Below are 22,966 nucleotides of genomic sequence, written 5' to 3' on the forward strand. Positions count from 1 at the left end.
GGAAAAGCTGCACACTCCTTTCATCTTGACCAAAAGGCAATTTCATTCCTTAGAGGCACTGCTTTTAATTTTTTTTCTTCTTCATAATGGGATGTGTATAAACGCCACCAAGAGTTTATGCAGTAACTAACAGCACCAAAAAGTCAAAGGAAAATTTCCTGGGAAACTGAGGCATTTCTTCAAATCCACCTCACCAGCCTCAAACCCTCTATGCAGCATGATAGCATCTGCCTGAAGGCAGCTGTGTTTCAGAGGGACACAGTGCACATCCTCCACAGCTTGCAAATATTAACTTCATTGAGCAGTTTGACATTAGTCAGGGAGAAAACAGTCAAGAAAGGAAAGGAAGAGGAGGATATTAGTGCCCCAGGCTGCCAGGCACTGCTCCCGTGTCCAGAAGCCCACATCAGTGACCCATTTTCTCTCCCACCATTTGCCTGTCCTGTCTGCCTGAGACTGACAAACCTTCAGGTCAAGCCTGTCTCTTGACGCATCTTGGCTAATGTCCTGTGCTGTGGGGTGAAAGCCTTGGTTGGCCTGTTAACATTACCGTACAGAAATAAATCAGAACTGGTGACGCTATCTAAAAATAATTTCAGAGACCAAAAAAACATGAAAATCAGACAGCCTTAGAACAGGAACACTCGCTGCAATCTACACGTTCACGTGCTGTAGTTTAGTGGAAAGCAAGGTACCCAACTGTTGCACTCTAACAAAGACTCCTAAGAACTTAAAACTTTTCGGGTCCCCCTTTCTGCTATTCATCTTGAGCTTGGAATTTAAATTTCACCAAACAGCAACTTTCAAACCCTCAGTAAAAGATATTTCTTTTATTGTGATACATCAGTAGATATTGTTCGCACCTCGTGTGTGCTGGACAAGTGAAGGATGGGGCTTTTGGTAAGGACTCACTCTAAGCTCCCTCTAAAGTTGCAGCAGTAAGAGCTCTCCATGAGCCATGCTCTTCAAGAAGATCAGAACATGAAACAACAAATACCAAGCATAGTCTTTCAGACACAGAAAGTAGCTATTGAAAATGAAAGCTGCCCTTTTACAGGGGCCAACATACAGCTGGTAAGAAAACAGCCTGTGTGGGAGTTTAGCTGGTGACTGCATGGTGTGGCACCAAGAAGGGCTATGAGCATGGTTCTCTGCAAAGATGCATACTTAAAAGGCTAAAAGGGAGCATCCAATTATCCAGACTGTAACATTTTTTGAAAAAGGTAGGCAAAACAAAACCTGCCTTGAGGTTACGGTCAACAACACCATACAAAGGAGATGAGTGCCACGTAATTCAAAAATAAAAATAAAAATCTATGCTTACAGTTTTCGTTTCCTCTTTTTGTAATCATCTCATCTTCCCACTCTAATACCAAAGGAAAAAAAAAATACCTTCATTTAGTGATCTGAAGCTCCATCCCTCTTCTACACTCCCTTCTCTTCTCTCTTGGCCCAACCTGCTTTCTTTACTGCACTGTGCTTGCAAAACGAAAACACAACCATATGGCTTTTGGCAGAGCTAACTCCAAGTCCAGTAGGCATTTTGTTAGCCTTGGACATCCATCCATGGAACAGATGTGAATATTGTGCTGAATTCCCAAGGAGCTTCAAGGAGTCACCAAAAAAATGGGGAAGGAGCGTATCATATGGAACAGCAGAACTTCATCTGTTACAACTTAGAAGGATTGCCAAATGTAGCAAACACTTGGAAGTCACCCAACCCAGTCATTCTATTTAAAGCACACATGCCAAAAAAAATAAAAGCAGAGGTTGATGTCTTCATTTTGACAGACGGAAAACTTGTTCTCCCCATTCCCTTTTCACACCCACTATCACACCTTTATTTTAAGTGTTAACACTATCTTTCAGATTTGAAAGTGAAAAGAAAGGAAATGTACTGAGCACTGTACACGAGGATAGGAAAGCGTGTGGACTCCTTAGAAAGGATTTTCCAGATGGACTGTAGCGGAAAAAGATTAAACTGGTGGCATCTGAAGGTGTGGGTAAGGTGTTGAGAATCAAAAGGTCCTATTCCCTTCTTAGTAGTATTTATAGGACTACAGACTAAAGAAATAGGAAGATTTATTACATTTTACTTGATTAATTTGGGTGCTACAGTAGAAGCACAGGCTTCCTACAAGGCTGAGAGGTGGATTTTCAATTGATCAGCATTGGAAATAGCACATCTGGCAGCAGAGACCTCTAACATAGGTGCAGGGCTTTGCTTCACCCATTTCTGTATTCGTTTCTACATCATTATCAAATCTGATCTTGACGGGGTTAACAGCATACACAAACTGAGCAGTAATTTCCTGTGTGACTTGAGAAATCTGTAAGAAATCTGCTTCTGGAACATCCACCCCTTTGATGGGATCCCAGCATTGGTGCTTAAAACGTTTAACTGTTTCTGAAAGCCCTGAGCTAACTTCATTTCCTAATGCAGGAACACACTTGCATCACCTGGCAGGCAAGCAAGAAAGCTCCAAGCCTAACCCACATGCAGTAGCATGCGTTAAGGCTGTTCTCTGTTCCTGATCGGTAAATGACACAACCATATTACAACCCCATCCAGCTGTTCTCACCTCTCTGAGCTCAAAATCTTGCACTCTAGAGGCCCTTCCACACAGCCACAGCGCTATCTGCTCTGCCTGACCACTGGAGCCTGCCAGAAGAGACTGCCTGTTAAACCACACATCCATGGATCCACGCAAGAACACCTGCAACAGAGGGACTCCTCCCTTCTCCTTGCCTTTGCACTACCAGGTTAAAATCTTACATGAACCCAGTATTTTCCACAGTTTATTTTTTCTTCAGTATTCATGCTGTCAAGTTGGTCTGGGAAGACACTGCAGTACAGTCACGTGGGCAGTCACATCGCTGACCTTAAAAACCAAGTAGTTCTCGATAGATCTGGTACATGAAAAATACGGCTTCTGTAGGTAAAAATTCAAGAGGAATGGCTGATGAGTGGCAAACGAGGGAAATCAAGCAGGCAAGCAGCTTTTATGCAGACCCATGGTCACTGAGGGGCTGGCACAGGAGCCAGATTACATCTCTAATTAGTGAGACGTTTAAAGGAAAGCTAGTGCTTTGCTGGGGAGATGAAGGGGGAAACATACAACCCAGCTTATTTTGTGCCGACTGAATTTGCTGATAGCAGGAACGTGGTACAGTGTCGTTTGTGTATATTTGAGGAAAGAATGAGCGAGCTGGATGTGGTTTGTGGACACAAAGGCGTTGGAGAAACCAGCACAAGCAGGATTAATCCTTGTGGAAACACAAGCTAGAGGACTGAAGAAGTGAAGGACCACAGGGTTGAGCTGGATGCTGTTTCCAACACAATGTCACAAGAAGTTGGCAACTGATGTAGAACCAAGACATTGCATAGGAAACAGAAAAATGTACTAAGTGCTCGTGCCACCTTGCAAACTTTTTTTTTCTTAAACAAAAAGCAGACTGGGGAAAAACAATATGAAATCATTTGTCAGCTAAGGTAAGAAACACATGAAACTGATATTAAAAAACAGTGCACACTGCCCCAGATATAAGAGTAATCAGGCAAATGTTGTAGTAATTCGGTAATACCCCAGAAATAATATCCTGTATGCACAACTGTAAACATTTCCCATAATTGCAGGGTCCCATGGGATGCAGGTGGAAGGCAAAGAGATTTCCAAAGCAATCAAACAATCAAGTGAATAACCTACGTATCGTTATTAGATTTAAATGGAGAATTTTTCATTGGCAGGGTTTCTCTTTTTAACCAAGTGAATTGTTTAGAGATGACAAGGTAAAAAAAAATATTAGAGATTCTTAAAGCTCCAATGTATTAAAGTATTAGGACCCGATAACAATTATAAAGATGTCTCCTGACTAGTGCGTGAAGCAGATTCACCCTGTTGGACAATAGTCACCTTATTAAATTTAAAATAAAACTATATGAATTTTTCAGAATTGCCTGAAGGAAGCAAGTTCTGCTTCCATAAGATGCAGGTTTCCACTTGCTTAAATATGAAAAAGGTCCTTTAAGTTACTTCATGCTTTGTTTAATTTGAAACTACAAAGGGCGGTAATACAATATAACCTCTCTACAGCTGAGCAGTACAAGGTTAATTCAGTTTCCTTAGAAGAGTGGAAGCCGTATTAGCATAGCACACAGAAGAAAGGTGAAGCTGTTTTTAATGAATACAAATCAAAAGCTAACAATTTGTACAAAACAGATAAAGGAAGCAAATGGACATCAAAGCAGTATCTACAGTCAGCAGAGGTAATAATGATGTTTTAAATATATAAGGGGCTTTAAATGTATTAGAAGCAAAAGAATCCAAAACAATTCTAGCAATAGCTTTGAAAGAAAATGATGGAGTTGTCAGAAGAAACTTTACTGAATGTGTAAATTAAAATATTAAGTAGGTGTGGAGAGGGCCTCTGTGCCTAGTACCTCCTAACTGCTGCCTGCAGTTCTGGCTCCACAAATCAAGAACTGAGTTCAAAGAAGGCACATCTCATGGGAAAGGGAGTCAAGAAACTCAAGTGAATCAATAGGTGAAATCCAAAGATTAAGAAGTGACAGAAATCTAGATGAATCAGCCCAGTTTTCACTCTAAAAAGCTATTCAAAAGCTGGTTGCCATAGGCTAAGTAACTTCCAGAGCTGGCTGGCAGCAGAAGCTGGTCAAATTCAAACAAGAAACATTTCCCATCACCGGTGATTTTTCATTTGAAAGGGAATGATTTTCTAAGAGTAGTTTTTGTGAGGTGGTTCTCTACCTGAGCAGACCACAGCCTGTCCTTGACTCGCCCTGCTGAGCTGAAGCTGCTACAGAGGCGGGATGGTTTTCCTGTCCTGGTACAAGTCTCCTGTTGTCCAGGAGCTGCAGGGCCACACAGGGCAGGTGAGGATGTTGGTCCCTGCTGACCCTGAGCACAGCATCCCAACCAAAGTGGCTCTACCAGCACATAACAGGTGCTTTGCCTTCAGACAGGACTATACCGTCCTTTTTGCCCACCATTAATATGTAACGATGTATAATCCTGCCAGTGTTGTCCGTGCGCATGCTTTTAGCATCTTGTACATAATAAAACCTGACAAGTACAGTCACAAGCAAGGTGCATATATTTTAAATGAGATTCTTCAAAAACAGTTTAAACATGCCTACATTTTAATGTTGCAGACTTTCCTTTTTTTTAAATATGGCAACTTCAACTCTCAGTATTTTCAGAGCGGAGTCCTGACCGGCTCCTTAGAGGAGATCTGAAAGCCCAGTGACATGTGAGAGACCGTGGCATTTGTGCTGTCTGTGCTCTGTCCTCAGCAAGAGGAAGGGCTCCTCTCCCCCCTTCGGCATCTTGCAATGGGTGATCTCAAACGCATCAATTAATTACGCTTCAAATTGCCCCTAGGAGAAAAAGACACGATTATCCCCCTCCTTCATTACACCCAAGGTTAAATGGAGTCAGGAAGAGGTTAAGTGACTCTCAGGGTCTGCAATCCTGCCTGACAGGAGCAGGGCTGCGAGGGGCTGACTCCATTCATGCCCCTGCAAAAGCATCGGGGCCTCGGCGGGCTCAGCATGTGGCAGGATGGCACCCTCAGCATGAGAGGTGCAGAGCGTAGAATGACTTTCTGGTTCCCTGTCTCTGTTTGAAATTATTGCTGGCTAAAATAACAGGGAGAGATAGTGCCCTCCGTTATTGGTTTTCAAATGACTGCTATTCTAAGCAAGAGAAAGCAGCACATTGCACAGCTATCAAAGGAAACCCAGGAGCTTGTAGATTGCAGTGCAAAGCAAAGCCTGTTTCCACTTCAAGAGTTCCGAGTGATTAGCCAGAATTAAAACAAGAATATTACTTGGTCAATCAAGGAAAGGCAAGCCATGGGCAGTAATTGCACAGATAAGAGCTGAAAATGGATATACTGCTTAAACTAACACAATTTGTGTAGCTACACAAGTTATTGAAATCACAGGCAGATTTGAGAAAGGCATTTGGAGATGTTACTGAAAGGTTAATTTGCTTTTGTTCCTCCAGTAGAAAAGTGGAGGGCCTTCTAATTGAATATCTGGAGCCAAAGCTCATTTTACAACATGACCTGACACATAGCATAATCATATTTCCAAGACAGAAGGTATTAATAATTGAGAGGGATTTGTCCTTTGATATGAAAAAGGTCATGAGGTTTTCATTTAAGCATCAGGTCGACCAGGGCTCGCCTCGCTACTCCTAACCATGGCAGGCAGCTGACTACTGATTTCACAACATACCGGTGGGGTTTTTGTTTGCCTGTTTGTTTTCCCAACCTATTTGAACAATTACTTTGTCAACTTTAAAAGGACTTTCTGTTCTGCTCTGGGCTTTGAAGGAAGCTTTGAGAGGATTTAAATATAGTCGACTCTCCTTTAGGGTACTGTTTTTATATGATCTCTTAAAACATTATTTCCAAACCAATTTCCCATGATTTTCTGAGAGGAAGAGGGGATTTACAAGAAAGGGAAAATGCGCGCAGAGGTGAAAGTTGAGAACTCTTGAGTAGCATCCCTGGCTCTGTCGTCACCACAACGCTCTCAGACAAGTCTCAGTTCCTGTATCTTCATTTTCAGAAAGGTGGGTCTGGCACAATTATACCTACCTCCCACGGCTGCTGCAGAGATGCACTAGCTGCTAGCACAGCCCCATGAAGTCAAGAAGCACGGTGCTAACACCAAACAGAGATCGTCGTACCTACTCCTGGTGCAAAAGATGCAGTTCCCTCCTGCAGATGACAACAGGCATCCAGCTTATTACTGAAAGCTTACAGGAGCTAGAGGGCCAATTTACTTCAGTGCCTTTTTGAGCATCTTGGACGAAAATACCACTTCTCCATAGCAGCACTGCACTTGTCTGCCTCTCAGCCATTTGGCACGGGAACGATACACCCTTAAGTGCTCAGCAACTGCATGCTTACAGTAGAAACTCCTCCTTCTGGTTTCCAAAATCCTGTGTGGTTAAACTTCTACCTGGTGTGAAAGTGGCTGAGAAATCACCTACTGCTTGCTGAACTGCATTTACCCTTGAAGGATATTTAGTCAGTTTGTATATGGCATGCACTGCATTAGCACCCAGCTTTACTATGCTCTCTTTGCTCTGCAGCACTCTGAGGTATACAGAAGAAAACAGGGACACACAAAACCAAACCTTTGGAAACCACAGCCTTAGAAATGAACAACTGCAATGGCAGCAAGGTCATCAGAACAGGCCAAGCTGCAAAGGTTAAGAAGTGGGAGAGGCTCAGTGCAAAACCCTTGGACTGTTTTACCCACTGCAGAAGACAAGGATACGACTGGCTGCGGTGAATCGCTAATGATGACAGCAATTAGCATACAGCACCAAACAATCCCTTCAGAGGGAAAGCTGCACAGTGAGCCACATCCAGACAGAAAAGGCTGAAGATCAGTAGCTACATCCAGAACAACTACGGTGTCAGTTCCAGGAGACCTGGGTTTCTAGATAAGGTCTGTCACCACCCCACGTGGCACCAACCAAGCAGACAACAGTGGTGGTAAGGCTGCAGTTTTGGAACCAAACATCAGCAGCCTTGGTTAATTACAAATACAACTAAAGTATAAAAGCACATGAAATAATTCTGCCATCTAACGTGCCAGTGAACGCACTTGGTAATCCGAAAGCAAACTGCTCTGAGCTGGCAGTGGTCTGGTAGGGCAGCAGGGGAGGCTGAGCTTCTTCACACCATGCCGTCACGCTTCTATTGAGCAAGGCTCAAAACCAGCTCCCCTTGCGATCACCTGGCATCACCAGCAAAAGCATCTGCCTTACTGGAAGCACATTTGACAACAATGCAGCAGGGTGGGTGGCACAGCTGGAGGTGAATGTCTCCTGGTGCACCACAGGCAGGCTGTACGTGGCCTTGCAGCACCACATCTGTGCCCACCTGCGGGAGAGCTTCACAGGGCAAGGGGATGTGCTCCAAATCCTCCTCCCTTTCTCACCACCCTGAACCATTCAGGCACGGGTAATATTCTTCGCACCAATTCAAGCAGCTGTAACACTGTAGGATTGTTGCAGATTTAGAACAAGAATCCTGTTTTACAAAACAAGAGGACCTGGATCACCCAGATAAATTAAGGATTAATGCCCCAGGCCCCAGCCTGCTCCAGACACCAGCCACAGCTACATGCAGCCCAGTGAAGTGCCCCAACTCGTGTTTTAAGAGCAGCTACTGAAGTGTTCTCCCTGCACTAATTAAGAGCCTTGACACAAACACTAGGGCTGGGAGCAGTTCTGACAGCCTGATTGCAGAGACCACTCTATAAATTCACCCTCTATCAAAACCAGCCTGCTGATGGGCCCTGTTGCATCAGCACTACTTCCACTGCCAGGAATGCACCTCGCTAACACGGGGCTGTAGTGGGAGCACCACTACTGCAGGAGGAAAGTGTTCCTGGCAGAGCCAACACATCAAAATTCTGCAATGCCAGCCCACGCAGGATTTGAAGCCTCATTATCAGAGGGCCCAGACCTCGCTCCTGCCTCAGTCAACAACCAGAAAATCCTTCCTGCAAGGGTTTTTGCCTTGAAACGGATTCTTTCTGTTCAGCATGTTTTTAATAATTTCTGATAGCTTAAGCTTCATTTACAAACACGCCCATTTTGTTCAGACTCTGGTACGACCTCCTAATGAAAACTTAACAAGATGTGCTTGCAAACGATGGGAAAGGCACTTGGTGAGAGCCACGCAGAGGCTATCACAGGGCACTGAACGCATCTGTGCTGCTCTGCTCAGTGCCTTTGGACCTTGCTAACCCTGCTGCTGAGTATTTCGGCCCCCGTGTGCCCTTCACACAGAACCACGTCACCCGGCTCTGCCCGGTGCTGAGACCCAAACCTTCTTGTGCAAGGGCAGAGATAAGGAACAGCCAGCTTTGTCCCAGCTTACTTCTAAAAAGAGTAGAGAGGAAAAGGAACCAGTACTGCTTTCTTAAGAACAGCTTTTTGAAAGCAGCTCAAGCCACAGGAGCAAGGAGACAGGAGCTGGCTGTTAGCATTAATGGCCAAAACCCGCTCCGTGCGACCCAGTCTGACAAGGAGGCTCAGCTAAGGGCTTTCCTGCCATGCATATTCCTCAGCATAAAACTTGGGCAGAAGAAACTGGGAAGTTTATTTGTGGAGAGACAGAGGAGCATACCAGGATACAGAAACAGAGCAGCAGGATTATCAGTATTTTGAACAAAGCCTGCGGGTAAAATTAATGCAAGTTTGCTGTAGCCTTCAGCTTTTTATGCACTGCTGATGAGATGCACAGGGACAGGCAGGACTGATTTACAGTCAGAACCGAAAACCTTGCTTCCTATCCAATTTCCTACTGCAAGGTGGCCAGGGGACAGCCCATCAGACAGCGATGATGCCTCCCTGTCAGATTCCTGCTTCAGCTGGAAGCCAAAGGACATTTCTGTTGCACGCCAGAACAATACCCCGGTGCCATCTCCCAGTAGCAACTTAGAATAATGCCCACCTTTTAACAAAAACAACAGCAAAAAACACATATAAACACCACGGACTCTTCTATGATTTCATCAAGTGCAAAACAGTAAGCACCCTCATTCATTTCTTCCAGTCCTAAAAGAAAAAGCCTTTTTAAAGAAGTGAAGAGCCGGGGAGGCTGCTGATGTGTTTTAATTGCATCTCCATTTGTCGCTGCACAGCCGCTAACTCAATACAATACGAAAATACCTCATTAAAATCATCCTCGGCAAGGTTTATTTGGAGGTGTTCTTTGCGTAACCCCTGTGGGTCAGGCTTCACCAGAGAATAACCTTTTCCCGCTGACAAAAGTAATTTCCAGTGAAGGAAAAGTTTTGCCACTGAACAAAGAAGCAAAACCGGAAACCAGCTCCCAGCAAAGTATTTATTAAAAATATTCATTCTGTGAACCCTGTTGAGTCCCACAAATTGAGGCCATTTGGCAAGTTAATAACATTGGCAACTGCTGCCCTTATAAGCCATTAAAAGGGAGCGTTTTTCCCCTATTATTTTTCATTGCTGCCAAAAGTCTTCTTTGTTTTGTTTAAGAACACTTACCTTGTGGCTTTTAAAAAATTAGGAATGGAATGAATCTGCTCAGCACCAAACACTTCCCCTTAAAAAGAGATGATCTTAAAAAATAAAAATAAATAAAAACAACCTCCCCCTCTCTCTCTCTGTCTTCCCCATCATTTGGATGTTATTGATGCTTTATTATATACAGCTCCTGCTTCTGAGGCGGTTGATTCATTTGTAGTCTTTTTGGAAGCAACTATCTCAAGCACTGAACAAGAGAAGCATGTTTGCATGTGCTGGTCTCTAATTCTTAAAAGCCACCACTGGACAGCTACTGCTTTTGTGTGAGAATTGGTGTGGGAGGTGTGCGTAATGAGCCTTGCCTGTTTAGAGATAATTAGAAGTACATGGGAAGTAAAGACCTAACCTAAGTTTGAAGGAACGTCATTCAAGAAAAGCTACCAGCTTGATGGTCACATCCCCAAATTATTGCAACAGAGAGGCACATTAAATCCTGAAAAAAATGAGGTGAGCAAAGAGCAAGAGAGAACCACGCATGGTTTGCTTAGAGAACGTGATGCTCAATAATTTGGTACGGGTCTGCGTGGCAAGAAATTTCATGTAGGACTGCAAAGGCTTTTCCAGACAAAACTTTGGGTTAAATTCACAGTGCTTTCCCGAAGAACAATCTGTGTGCACTATGTTTCACTGCACTATGCTCACCTAGCTTCACTCAATCTTCAACATTCAGTCACATTTTTTTTTTTTTTTTTTGCTAATTCAGTTTGAGTCATGCAGCAAAAACATCTCCAACTGAGAAGACACTTTATTTACTGGAACTTCATTGCCCTTTGTGACTCCGACAACTAATCAACAACCAACTGCTTCTATTTTGCACCATTTTCAGTGCTATAGTAGGAGGAGGTTAAAATTTAATGCATTGGCAAAGTCAAATCTCAATTATCCAGGGTAACAGAGTAGAGAGAGCTCGCATAAAAGTAAAAAATGCAGATAAAACACATTCTGATAAGCTATACAAACAAAAAATGAGGACATATGAACTGTCCCCGATGAAAAGCAATCCCAGAAACAACACTGATCCAAACTGGTCAGTCTAAAATGCTAGGCAATTATCGGTGCAACTCTTGAAAGCAGCTCTGGGCACAGAGCACAGACACACAGCTAGTGTCCTTCTGGGTGTCTGCTGAGCTAGGCTGGATCTACTCTTGTCAGTTTGGCTCAGATCCTGATTTGGTCCACACCCCCCAAATCCTGATCATCCACATACTGTGTGCACACCAAACCACACTCAGACTAGTTGTCTCCTCTCCTCATTTCTGAACCAAGCTAACCGGTTACAAAAGGAAACCTGGACTAGCCAGTGGTACCCAGTACTCTTGAGGGATGGTCTATAGAGACAAAATAGACACAGATCCCATAAGGCCTCCCTAAACATCTCTGCAATGCTCATGCAACAAGCCTACTGCTTTTAAATGTTCCTCAAACCCTTCATGCCAGCCTCCTGGACATAACGCATGTCTACTGCATCTCGCTTCACTTCAGCAGGCTATGTCATCGCCTTCCTCCTATTTCAGAGGTTTTGAACTCGATAAGGGGAGATGCAATGACAATTAAATCTTAGGTCCACAAGGACCTGCATGAGAGCCCACAGAAGAGCTGGGCCAGGTGCTATGCAGCACAGATGCCAGCAGCCCACTCGAAGTGCCAGCCCTCAAGGCTGCGTGGTGTGGTGGCCACAGAGGGTACAGACCTACCCAGTGGACAGCAGGATGAAGATCAGGCACAAGACAGTTACAAGCAGCATTAGCTTTTCTCCAGCCAGCACTGCTGTCCCCAGTTAGTGATGAAGACCTGCCCTTACAACTGCCTCCCACCCCAATGAGTCTCTGCAGTGTGCAGGAACACCACTGGGGAGGAATAGGAGTGTGAAAGCACGGACATCATTCTTTGCAAGTATCAAGTTCACAGAAGTAGATTTTTCTTCCCCAGTACTTTGAAGAGTTTTGATTCACATTCTTAGTCCTTAAAATATTCCACAGGCACCAGGAATAACCTTTATGCTTTACTCCATCACCCTGAAAATGGGTGATGAGTTCCCCATCTTTTCCATGTGGATGTAGCAGTCGTCATTTCCAGAGCTAAATCACTGTGAAGCACTGCTCAGCACCATTAAAGCATCGTTCAGCTCAGTCCAGAGTTATCTATAGAGCAGCAGATTGATGACTCTCCTATACATATTAAGTAATTTGCACGAGAAGTTGCCACAGAAAAGCCAGATCTCATTTTAATTTGCATGTAAGATATATATCTGTGGCCTTTGCCTAAAGGTTTGTCACTCCAGCTTAAAGCTTTACAAAGGTTAGAATATTCAACTTTCTGCTTTAAATTCTAATGACAGATGAGAGATACATTTCTTAGCATAAATATTTATATATAAACATACTTTATATATGCATGTATACACACACCCCCAGCCTTAAAATATCCCAGCATATGTGTAAGTGTAACAAATACTGCCACGGAGTCACAAGTGAATGGAGTAACATACTGTGAGTCGGCACTGACCCGAGATGTGGATCTGAATAGAAAAAGAAAATTATTTGATTTAATGTGGCCTGGCAATTTTAGCAGGGCTCCTTCTGCACTAAAATAAGCAAGTTAAGACTAATTGGCAATGTAAGCTCCAAGAGGTCTCGAGATTGAGAAAACGGTAAACAAAACCTAATCTATCAAATTTAGCACATTATCACTGTAGAAAATCAGAAAAATAGAATGATTTGTACTGTTCTATTGCATTAATAATTATTTCACAGAAAATGGATTTAAAATACTCATCTGTTACTTCCCTCTGCACCCACCAAAGGGCAGGCTTGTTGCACTCCATTTGTGTGGGCGCTTTCTATTTTGCACACAGGCAGCTTCCACGTTTACTGAGGACACGTCCACCAAATCAGAAGCTACACATGACCCACATACTGACAATGCCACAGCAATGCTGGCTTAAGGGTTGCGCTAAGTCTAGAATTGGCTTCAGTTAACTCTGCTCCATCTTGTATACAGGTACTCTCATTCAGCACCATGTCGAAAATAGTGCAAGAAGAATGTGTGTGAAGGCAGCCTCAAAGGACCGGTCTTGCATCATGCAGACCTTGCTTTTACAGCCCATTCCTGCAGGCATGGACAGGCTGACCTTTGCTCACCACAGCCTGCAAACAGCAGTGTCATAATTCACCCATCAGGCGAGTTGTCTTGTCCTTTCAGCTCTGAGAGCTATGTACTCTTTGCACGTACTGTCTTTGGTCTAAACATGTACTTAAAAAAGATTAAGAACTTAAGTGCCTTAAAGAAAAGCAACTTAAAAATAAAAGAGAAGAGCTCTCTCTTCCACAGAAAGCCAAGATGGCAAACTCCTAAATCTCACCATTTCACATGCAATCATTTGATTTTAAAGTTATAATTTACTCTTAACCAGTTGAGATCCATGAATCACAAATTCCCGGCACACGAGCAAGTTCTAGTCAATCGATGGTAGGAACTGGAGGTGAGAAAGGATTAAGTCCCTCTTCCTTTCCTTTTACCATCTTCCAGAAATCTCCCTTCTGAATTCTACCCCTCCCTTCTCTCCACACACACATCCAGCAGGGCTTTGCAAGAGCCCCAAAGCATCCTGTCTAATTTTCTAACAAAAAAAGCAAAATAAAGGACCTGAGCTTTTTCTCCCTTTCTGGAAAATACCTTCAGTTCCGTGGGAACAAATTGGTAAATGCTTATCTGAAGGTTATGTGTGAATTGCAGGGCTGGCCATCTGATGGGGAAGAATTTTTCTTGCACACTGCAGAGCTGAGTCACTGTGCAATAAAAGCAAATTAATACTACCTGATACCGAGTGCCAGGACTATCTTCTCTCTTTGGCAAACCCTTAAAAGTTCATCACCTGTACCGACTCTGCCTGCCTCTGGGACAATAGAGGAAGCTGGGAGAGGTGAGTCTGCTAGCTGCAGCAATACCATGAGAATCACAGGCATATCTAAAGACAAATGGTGTCTAGAAATGGCATGTAACTACAGAAGCCGTCTAATATGAATGGGGAGGAGTACATGTGTAGCATTTTTCTTTCATTCACCTAACTTACAAAGGGCCTGATTCAAAAGTTTGCTAGAAATACTGTTAGGTGCTTCAGAAAGAAAGCATGCGTGTGATGCATGCAAAACAACCTGGAAGGGTGAATGTCCATATTCTAAGTAGCGATTTAAATGTAGACTTATTATGGACAAAATTTATTCCATCAAAATTTGTTCTCTTCCTCTGGGGGGTGATTCCTCCTACACCACTATATCAATTTCACTACTGAAGTGCTGCAATAATGGGCCAGGCTCTCTGTGCTCATTGTCCTGCTATAACAGATCACATTTTGTTATGCGGACCATAAAATACAGCAGAGGAAAAATAAATCTGTTTTCTTTTTGTTCCCCTGCCTGCTTTGTCTGCATTAACACAGTAACTCTTTAAATAAACACCACATACTGTTTTGTTTCCAGTTTACAGAGACACATACAATAGTGCCCCATGCAGTTACATTTGGAATCAGTTCTTTACCCTCACAAAACCTGAGGACAGTGAAGGAATTAATTTAGGAGTTCATAAACTGTAGGGTTTATAAAACTCAAGCACATGGAGTGTTGTTTACTCACATGGCGCATAGAACATGACAAGAGTGTGCTTCTTCTTCTTCAAGGACTCCCTGAAGTCTTCTCCTGCAAGATGGATAACACTAGTCTGTTTTTCTTCCCATGCAGGCTCAGGTGGAGGTGGTGCTTCAGGACTAGAAAAAGGAATAGAATGAGATTAGTCTGAGAATGTTTCTGGAAGCATATGCAAAAGGCCATCACATCCTGCTTAGTACTCTGAGGGAACCAAGGAGGAGCAATCCTTCAGGGTGCCTGGGCAGTAGGAAAACACGCTCAATATTTCCGACACCAGGTGGTAACAAAAATGTGCGTTAATTTCTAAAACTCAGTAAAAATATAATTTAAACGATCTCACTGAAGCATATGAATAGGAATGCAGAACAAAGATCTCCTACATTACATCCAACATCTGGCTAAAAAGAACATTGCTTCTAATATCACCATGTCATCCATAGGCATGAATTGAGAACAGCAAGCAGGTGGAATCAAAAGGCAACCGATATAGGACAGCGTCTTCCATTCAAACATCCTTTTTGTACTCTTCATTGCCATCACACAAACCTCTATAAAGAATTTCATGACCTTCTCTTGAATTCAGATATTAAAGCCAGGATGCAATAATCAGCATCATTCCACTTGGAAGACTGGGGGTGACTGAACTGGAATATTTTACCTTGATAAAGAGAATGTCAGGTTTCAATTATGACTGCACATACTGACTAGATCAGAGCAATCCTGCACATCCAGAGCACCTCTAACAAAACTTCTGCTATTCACCAGCTCACAGACTTCTCTCAGACTCATTAAATTCATTCCTGCTGTATCTTAAATAGTGATTACTTATATAAAATTATCAGAATGGAGCCATGGTATAAAGACCTTCATATGTCGCCTTGGTAATAAATTAGCTTTTCAGACTTTCCTGTCACTTTGAATGACACATTTTAAGTTGTATCAGGTACATAAAAACTAAGTGAAGAAAATCTAAATTTTTAAAGTTCTTCTCAAGGTCAGTTGGTGGATATCCATCATCTTTCCATCGGTATTGATTTGCCAGTTGTTAGCGATAGAATTAGGGCAGCTGATCTGAATTTTCACACGCACACAGTCAGTGTGAGCTATCATCGATTACAGTTACAGCCAGAGGTGCGAGTTCATCTCACACAGACCTCCTCGTGCTGACCTGGAATAAGCTACCCAGATACTGGTAACACTATCGTGTGGCAGCACAGACGACAGACAGCACAAACAAACCAGGCAACAGAGCTGCAACTCGTGCTGCTGCAACTAGACCACTCACTGGGATAGGTTTTCACAAGCTGAAATTTTATCTCCAGCCTGCACCCTACATACATCCCTATTTCCATCAGCTTCAGTGGAGCTGTTGCTATTTTATCTCAAGTCAGCAAACAAGCATCTTACACCATTGCACTTCAAGCTGGGAGAGCATCTAGCAGTTAGGCCAGGGGACAAGAAGTCTGTGCCCCTGTGTTACTGGCTACCGAAGGCAGTAGGCAGAAATCTTACAGAGGCACAGGCGGATCTGGAAGGGATGAACCACCTCTTCCTCCCTGCTTATTCCACTGCCAATACGAATAGGCTGTGTCAACCTGAGTGTTTAACCCAATTAAAATGACACAGTTTTCAAAATACCCCAGCAAGCTGGTGGAACTAGGACAGCGATTTAACATCCACTACTGACACAGCAACTTGGAGCTGAGTAAGCAAGGAGGCCAAGGGAGAGCTGTGTGTAAATGTAGGATACAGATAAAACTTCCCAACATGTGACAAAGATGCTGCCAGGCCAAACTTATTACTTGGTTTGAAGCACTCAGATACAATCCCCTTCCCCCCCCCACCAAACAGGAGTTGGAAAAATTAAGCTTGCATTCCTCATGCCATCTGCACTTAATGATTAAATGACCTCACAAAAGACAGACACTGCTTTTTTTTTCCAGTGAATAGTGCAGAAATTATATTTGGCTTACAGTACTTAAAAGAAATACATATTTTACTCCTAAATATTTAGAGAGTTGTACCAGCAATTTTCTTCTTTGAAATGAAATTATTTTCATTGTACATCAAATTCTGCATATTTTAGCGCGCCACCCAAGGAAAGCAGGGAAGCGCAGACAAAGGTGCTGTTTCAGTTGGTCTGGGTGCCTTTCTTTCAGCCCCATGTAGCAGGTAGTCTAGGCATTGGCTCTGAAATGCTGGAAGGAGAAAAGTACAACTACAGAAATTTAGTTACTTATAGTGAAATCTGCTGCTTAGTATGAAGAGGGAACAACAAATGTTCTGTTTATTTTTCAGAGCCATTGCTATTCCTTCTCCGGAGAGAGGCTTAGCATGCATTTGAAAAATATTTATTTTGGGAAAGAATTACCAGGACAACTATGAAAAACCCCGCAACAAATAAAGGATTTGGTGTATTAGAGACCATAATTAACATACATGTTTGTATGGCTTTGAATACTGGCATTCAATTTGTTTTTGTTAGCAAGGGATTTAGGCAGCCGATAAAGCTAGGTTTTAGGATTTACTTCCTCACAAAGCAGTCTTCAGGAAACAGCAGCCAGGAATGTGAATACTATCTCAGACCCTCAAAACTTACTTTTGGAGCCAATCGATGATCTTCTTTTTCGTTCTGAGGTGTGGCAGGGTGTATTTCTCCTCTCCATCCTTAAAATACTTCAGAGTAGGAAAGCCTGAGATGTGGTATCTTTCTGCCAGTGCCTTGTTGACGGTAGCATCTACTGCTGCAAGGACACCTGGACTCTAAAACAGAAAATACTGACTGTAAATCATAAGAACACGTACCCACACCTTTGGCAAGAAGTAGTGGACTTTGGGGAAATTAATTACTCATGACTTAGGTGCCTCCGCTTTCTCAGGTTCTCAGTAGGCCCGATGCAAAACCAGGAAAGGATATCTTAAGGACTAAATGTAACCAGCATATTACCCATTCTCCTCCCCTTTCTGAGGAAGATTCCCTGTAGACAATGCTTTGTAATGCTTAAGAGCTGCTCCCAGAAACGGCATTTCCTCCCACAAGTCCATTCTTCCCAAGGCAAATAGGCATTGTTAAAGACAAATTTACTTTAAGGCAAATTCATCTTTCCCTACCTCACGGGCATCTACACATGGACCACTTTTACCATCACTTGTAGGATGTGATTCACCTGTTTTGCACATCCCCCTCTCCTTCACCTTTATAGTTATAAAGGGACTCAATGTCTCTACTGAAGATGTCTAGAGTTTGGGGAGATTAATCCCGCTTCTATTCTTGCATGGCGTACAGAGAGCAGGACTGAATCAATAGCACTAATACTAATACTTGTATTATCAGGTCTCTCCTCTCCAGCTCCATGTTGATGGAGCACTTAAGATGATGCTAATGGAATGATGCAACCATAAAAGCAAGATGCTTGAAAGAGGGATCAACCCCCTTTTTTTCTTCCCCAAATCTAATTCATAAATAAAAGTCTGTGTTTCTTCACATTCAGTGCCTTTAAATAAGGCAAAAAAAAAATCCATTTTGGATTTGATCATATTACGTATAAGGCCCGCAGCAGAATACATAAACATTTTTCGATTTTGTTTTCGTTCAAGACAGAATGTTCTTTCTAAGACTTTGGCAGGGTTCATGCATTAGCGATGAGACTGTACTTTGGAAGCACATTTTGAAGGGTCCTGTGGGAGGATGAGAACAGCTGAATTTGTTGTAGGGATAAAAGTCACTTATTACTCCAGTTATTTATTACTGATTATTAGAAGGATATAATAAAGGAAATTAACTTACATCACTGGTTGCGTGGAGAAACTCTGCAGCCTTCTCATATTCTGGCTTCATTTTCTTACAGTGCCCACACCCTGCCAAAAAAAATCCAGTTAATTCGTACACACCATGGTTATTCGTTGACCCATCCAGCCTTACCAAAATCCAAAACCACGTGGTAGAGATTTACTAGAATTTAGTATGCATTTTACTTACTTTATTTGCAAAGCCTTACAATGATTTAGGACATTTTCCAAAGTGGTCTCTACACTTTGAAGAAAGAAATCTTCACCCAGCTCACTTCCCTCTCAGAAAGTACTACGGGCAGTAGTTGTCAAGCCCATCGATTCTAGCATGCTCTTGGGTGAGGCTATGCCTCACCCATTTCTGTTTCCAAATTTTTATCTGCAGTAAAAATCCGACACAGACCCTCACGTGACTTCCTGACTTTAAGCCGAGGTTTCTACGAGCACAGCTTAATTGAGTCGTGTAATTTGAACTAAACTGCGCTGATAATAAGCTACGCTTTACAGCGGTGCGGCGTGTCCCTCCAGCAAGGATTTGCACTGATTTAATCACATCAGCATAATTACACCACCACATATGTTCTCGACATAAGCAGGGCCTGTAAAACCAAGATAATGGTGCTTTCTCGCTCGTGCAAGTTCTCCTGAGAGATCTGCCATTACTTCACTGCGGAGTGCTGACATTACAATAAAGTAAAATAAATGAGCGCACGAGAAAAACAGATTTAAAATAAATTATTTGGGTGCAAATGAAAACGCTTTCACCATTTGCTTTCAGGCAAGCTGAGCTTTTGGGACCAGGTGAGGGTCCTGCTGTGATGCAGGGGGATGCTGTGGGACAGCCCCCTCCTTGCCCCACAGTCCTGGCCCAAGGATCAACAGCCAGGATCAACACCCAGCCCTGGTGCATTGATTTCAAACACACAGAGCTGGAACCAGGCTCACTGCGTGGCCCAACAGGCGCTCTGAGTTTTCTGGCCCCACCACAATCCAACCTTCTCTGCAAGCCCTCACCGTGCTTTTTCCTCCTGGTTGCAGCAGCAGCCTGCTTTTCTTTCTTCAGCTGTTATCGCTGGAATGGGCACTTGAAAGCCCAGACTTTGCTGAGCTTTTGAAAGTTGTAACAGAAAATCCAGCGAGCAATCTGTTTCAATACGGCTTCGGCAACAGCAGTTCCTGAGGCATACAGACAAAGGGGCTGGGACTATTTTTACATCATTGTCTAACAGAAAATCAAGCAAGGATGAAAATCGGAACTGCTCTGATCCCCACTAACGGGACGACTGACAAAGCCACCAGGCACTAACCTGAGCCTGAACTCAACCAGCCAAAGACTGCTCACAGCCGAGAAGTGACAGGGCATCAGATCAGAGGGTGACTTCCCCGAGCAAGCAGGGGCCTCTGCAGAGCTCCAAGCGCACCAGGAAACGCTGGCGGGGCATGCTTATAGCAGGGCCGTGGTTGTGACTGCAGCTCAGGGCAGACAGATTTGAGGAGTGTCCAAATCCCACCTGAGAATTACGCAAACACCCGAACTGCTGATCCCACGGCGAACTCCAGCTCAAACACCAGCTCCAGTCCCCGCTGCCTACCTGTCTGCACAGCGATCGCTGCATTAACAGCCTCGCATACTTCCTTTGAGCAAAGCCAATGTTTTATTGTGGTAGGAGCAGCCAAAAAGGGGTCTCAGCTGCAGGATGAAGTTTTGCTTTTTGGTTTTACATGGCAGTGAGAGCACGTGTGACCGAGCTGGGAACCTGAGGCAAGAGCTTCAGAGGTGAACTCAGGAAGGAGCTGAAAAAGGCTGAGGAAGAGTTACTGTCTCAGCACTGCTCGCCTTGGTTAAAGGCACAAAAGAGGCTGGCAATATGATTTATTTGCCACCCACAGAAAACTTGCAGGCATATGGCTTTCTGGAATGGGCTGACAGTTCCCTTTGACACCTGCCTGAATTGATTTATTTCTCCTTTTAGGAGCAGGAACTTTATTCGTTTTGTGCTCTTCTTCACTTCTAAGTAAAGGGCATCTCGAATCACAGCTCAGATACCTGGGAGCTTCACTGAATTAGCTAGCTCAAATTTGTTCGAAAAAAGACTTTTCTGCAGAGGTAAGTTCACCTTGGCAGGCTTTACACTGCGTGTCCTCCAGCCTGAGCAAACTTCACACTGTGCGCGAGATACTGTATCTACACACCATCTACACTATATTCCCCAGTTATTAATATTAGATCTGATCAACCAAAAGCATCAAACAACCTGAGTCTCCACATACCTGTGCAGAGAAAAGAAGAAATGAGCTAGGCATACTTTGCTCAGGAAATAAAAAAAAATAAATCTAAAGCATCTGAAATTCATGGAAGTATAATTTTGGGGAAGGATATTCAGACTAGGAAACGCCAGCGTTCTGGGTTCTTTCACAAACATCACACAGATACAGCACTACAGACTTCCATAAAGCTTGCTAACTCATGCTTAAAATAAAGGGAAGGCAGGATCAGGTCTTTAAAGGCACTTAAATGCAAAGTGAAGTCCTCAAATCTTTATCATGCAATGCTTGTTCTACCCCTGGCAGAGGACAGCATGATATGTCAGCCTGGAAAAAAAGCCAGCACGTTAAACTGAATCTGAAACAGGGACAACAAATCTCAAGAGCTTCTCCCACGATAAACGATGTTTATCTGGCCATCTTTATGAGAATTGTGCTATTGCGTGCCACAGCCTGCTTCTGCCTACCATGGCAGAGAGGGGGAGAGACGAGTCAGAAGTCAGATCTACACGCTGCAAATCAATTCATCTCTCCTATGATTATTTATCCTACCTTTCAATAATCCTGTGAGGATTGCCATTAAATTCTCAAGGCCAATGAAAAAGTCATTTAAATGAATACCAAGGTCACTGCCTCTCTTTTGATTGCCACATTATGTTGTTCCGCAGCAGCTGTATCCCTCTGTGTTAAACTTCCCTAGTTTTAGAGATTCTGTGTTCATAAAACGAATGAGAAAATAACAACCCTACGGGCCCTCAGCCCAGATGCTCCGAAATGCTGCATAAGGTCAGCTGGGATTGTGGAAGGAAGCCCCAGCTTTGTAGTGGGCACCTTTGACAGATGTGCTCTTAAAAGATGCACTGTTGTGTCAAGTGTATGCTGACATTAAACCTGAGAGATGAAGTGAGGAAAGGAACTCATTCAGTCCCAGGTGAGACGGGGAAAGTCAGAGCCAACACAAGGATGCCCTGCAGCCTCTTCTGAACCTCTGCTGGTGGGAATACTGAAGGGACAGCAGGGACCTGAAGGCACAGGAGGACCCCGCAGCCTCCTTCTGCTCTGTCAGAGGACAGGGAAGTACAAGTCAGTTACCCTCCGTCCTGCAGCAGACACCACCCCTGGGTGCCTGTAGGTCCTGGACACCTCACCTGTCCCCTAAACACCTCACCTGGCTTCACCTGCACAACAGGAGACCTCAGGAGACCCAGGCTGCAGGGTCCAAGCTGCTTAAAAAGGAAAGACCACACAGAGTAAGACTAAAGGAAGAGTGATACAAGAGGACGAACAAGTCAAAGCCTACAAATCGGCACTAGGACTTGCAGTACAAGCCAGGCTCTCGCTAGCTGGTTAAAAGAGCTGCCTAAATGAAGCAAGAATTCTGTTTTCCCAGTTTATTTATAATCAATCTTCTCATTTGCACTGCATAGTCAGGCAGATAAATAGCTCCTTCCCTCAGTGCAGTTGCCATCCCACAGCTCAGCTGCACCCAGGAGGATGGGGGCTGGGGTCTCCACACACAGCTCGCTCCAGAAAGCCACCGCAGGGCAGAGGACAGCGCTCACCAGCACTTTGTCCATCGCAGATGGAAAGGCCAAGCGTGGACAGAGCAAGGCTAATGTGCAAGGGTGAGCAGCACACCGACAAAGGGATGGCCACTGAGTGCACTGAGCAACCTTTTTTTCCCCTAAGCACACGTGTTTGTTTGTAGCAACCCGTTTGGCATCACAGCAGAGACTCGCAACTGAGCGCAGCTGCTCCAGACATTTTCAGAAGGGAATCAACTCAAACACTTCCGCTGCTAAAACCAAGTTTTGCCTGCAGAGGAGCAGCCAAGCACCCCCAGCTAAGCTCCTGCAAATGCTGTCTTAGTGCTGTCCTCGAAACATAAAACTCTGCCTCTGTCATGTATTGCTTGCTCGTTTCGGGTTATTATAGCTATACAAATAAACACTGTGCTTTTGGTCATGTCCTCTCATTTTAACACAACGTTGTCTGACAATCTGAATTGTACGTGACAGGCAAGAGATAAATACCAGCATCCTGGCAACTGTGGATAAGGAATTTCTGACATGAAGAACCCCAGAGACAAATTAAATTGCAAATAAAGATTTTAAAGAATCATTAAATGTCTGCTATCGACAGCCTGCTTGGGTACTG

General features: G+C 43.7%; 1 protein-coding gene across 1 annotated transcript in view; it reads right to left on the minus strand.

Moving 5' to 3' along the window:
* Window positions 1-22,966, minus strand: part of PDIA5 (protein disulfide isomerase family A member 5) — a 96,847-nt gene that overhangs the window by 12,784 nt on the left and 61,097 nt on the right. The window contains exons 12-14 of the mRNA XM_082763037.1: window positions 18,543-18,613; window positions 17,355-17,518; window positions 14,744-14,874 (exon numbers count right to left, since the gene is read on the minus strand). Of these exons, the coding sequence (XP_082619163.1) occupies window positions 14,744-14,874; window positions 17,355-17,518; window positions 18,543-18,613 (366 nt within the window). The remainder of the gene's footprint in view (window positions 1-14,743; window positions 14,875-17,354; window positions 17,519-18,542; window positions 18,614-22,966) is intronic.

Source organism: Aythya marila, assembly GCF_965140915.1.
Source record: "Aythya marila genome assembly, chromosome: 6".
In the NCBI taxonomy this organism is placed as follows: Eukaryota; Metazoa; Chordata; class Aves; order Anseriformes; family Anatidae; genus Aythya; species Aythya marila.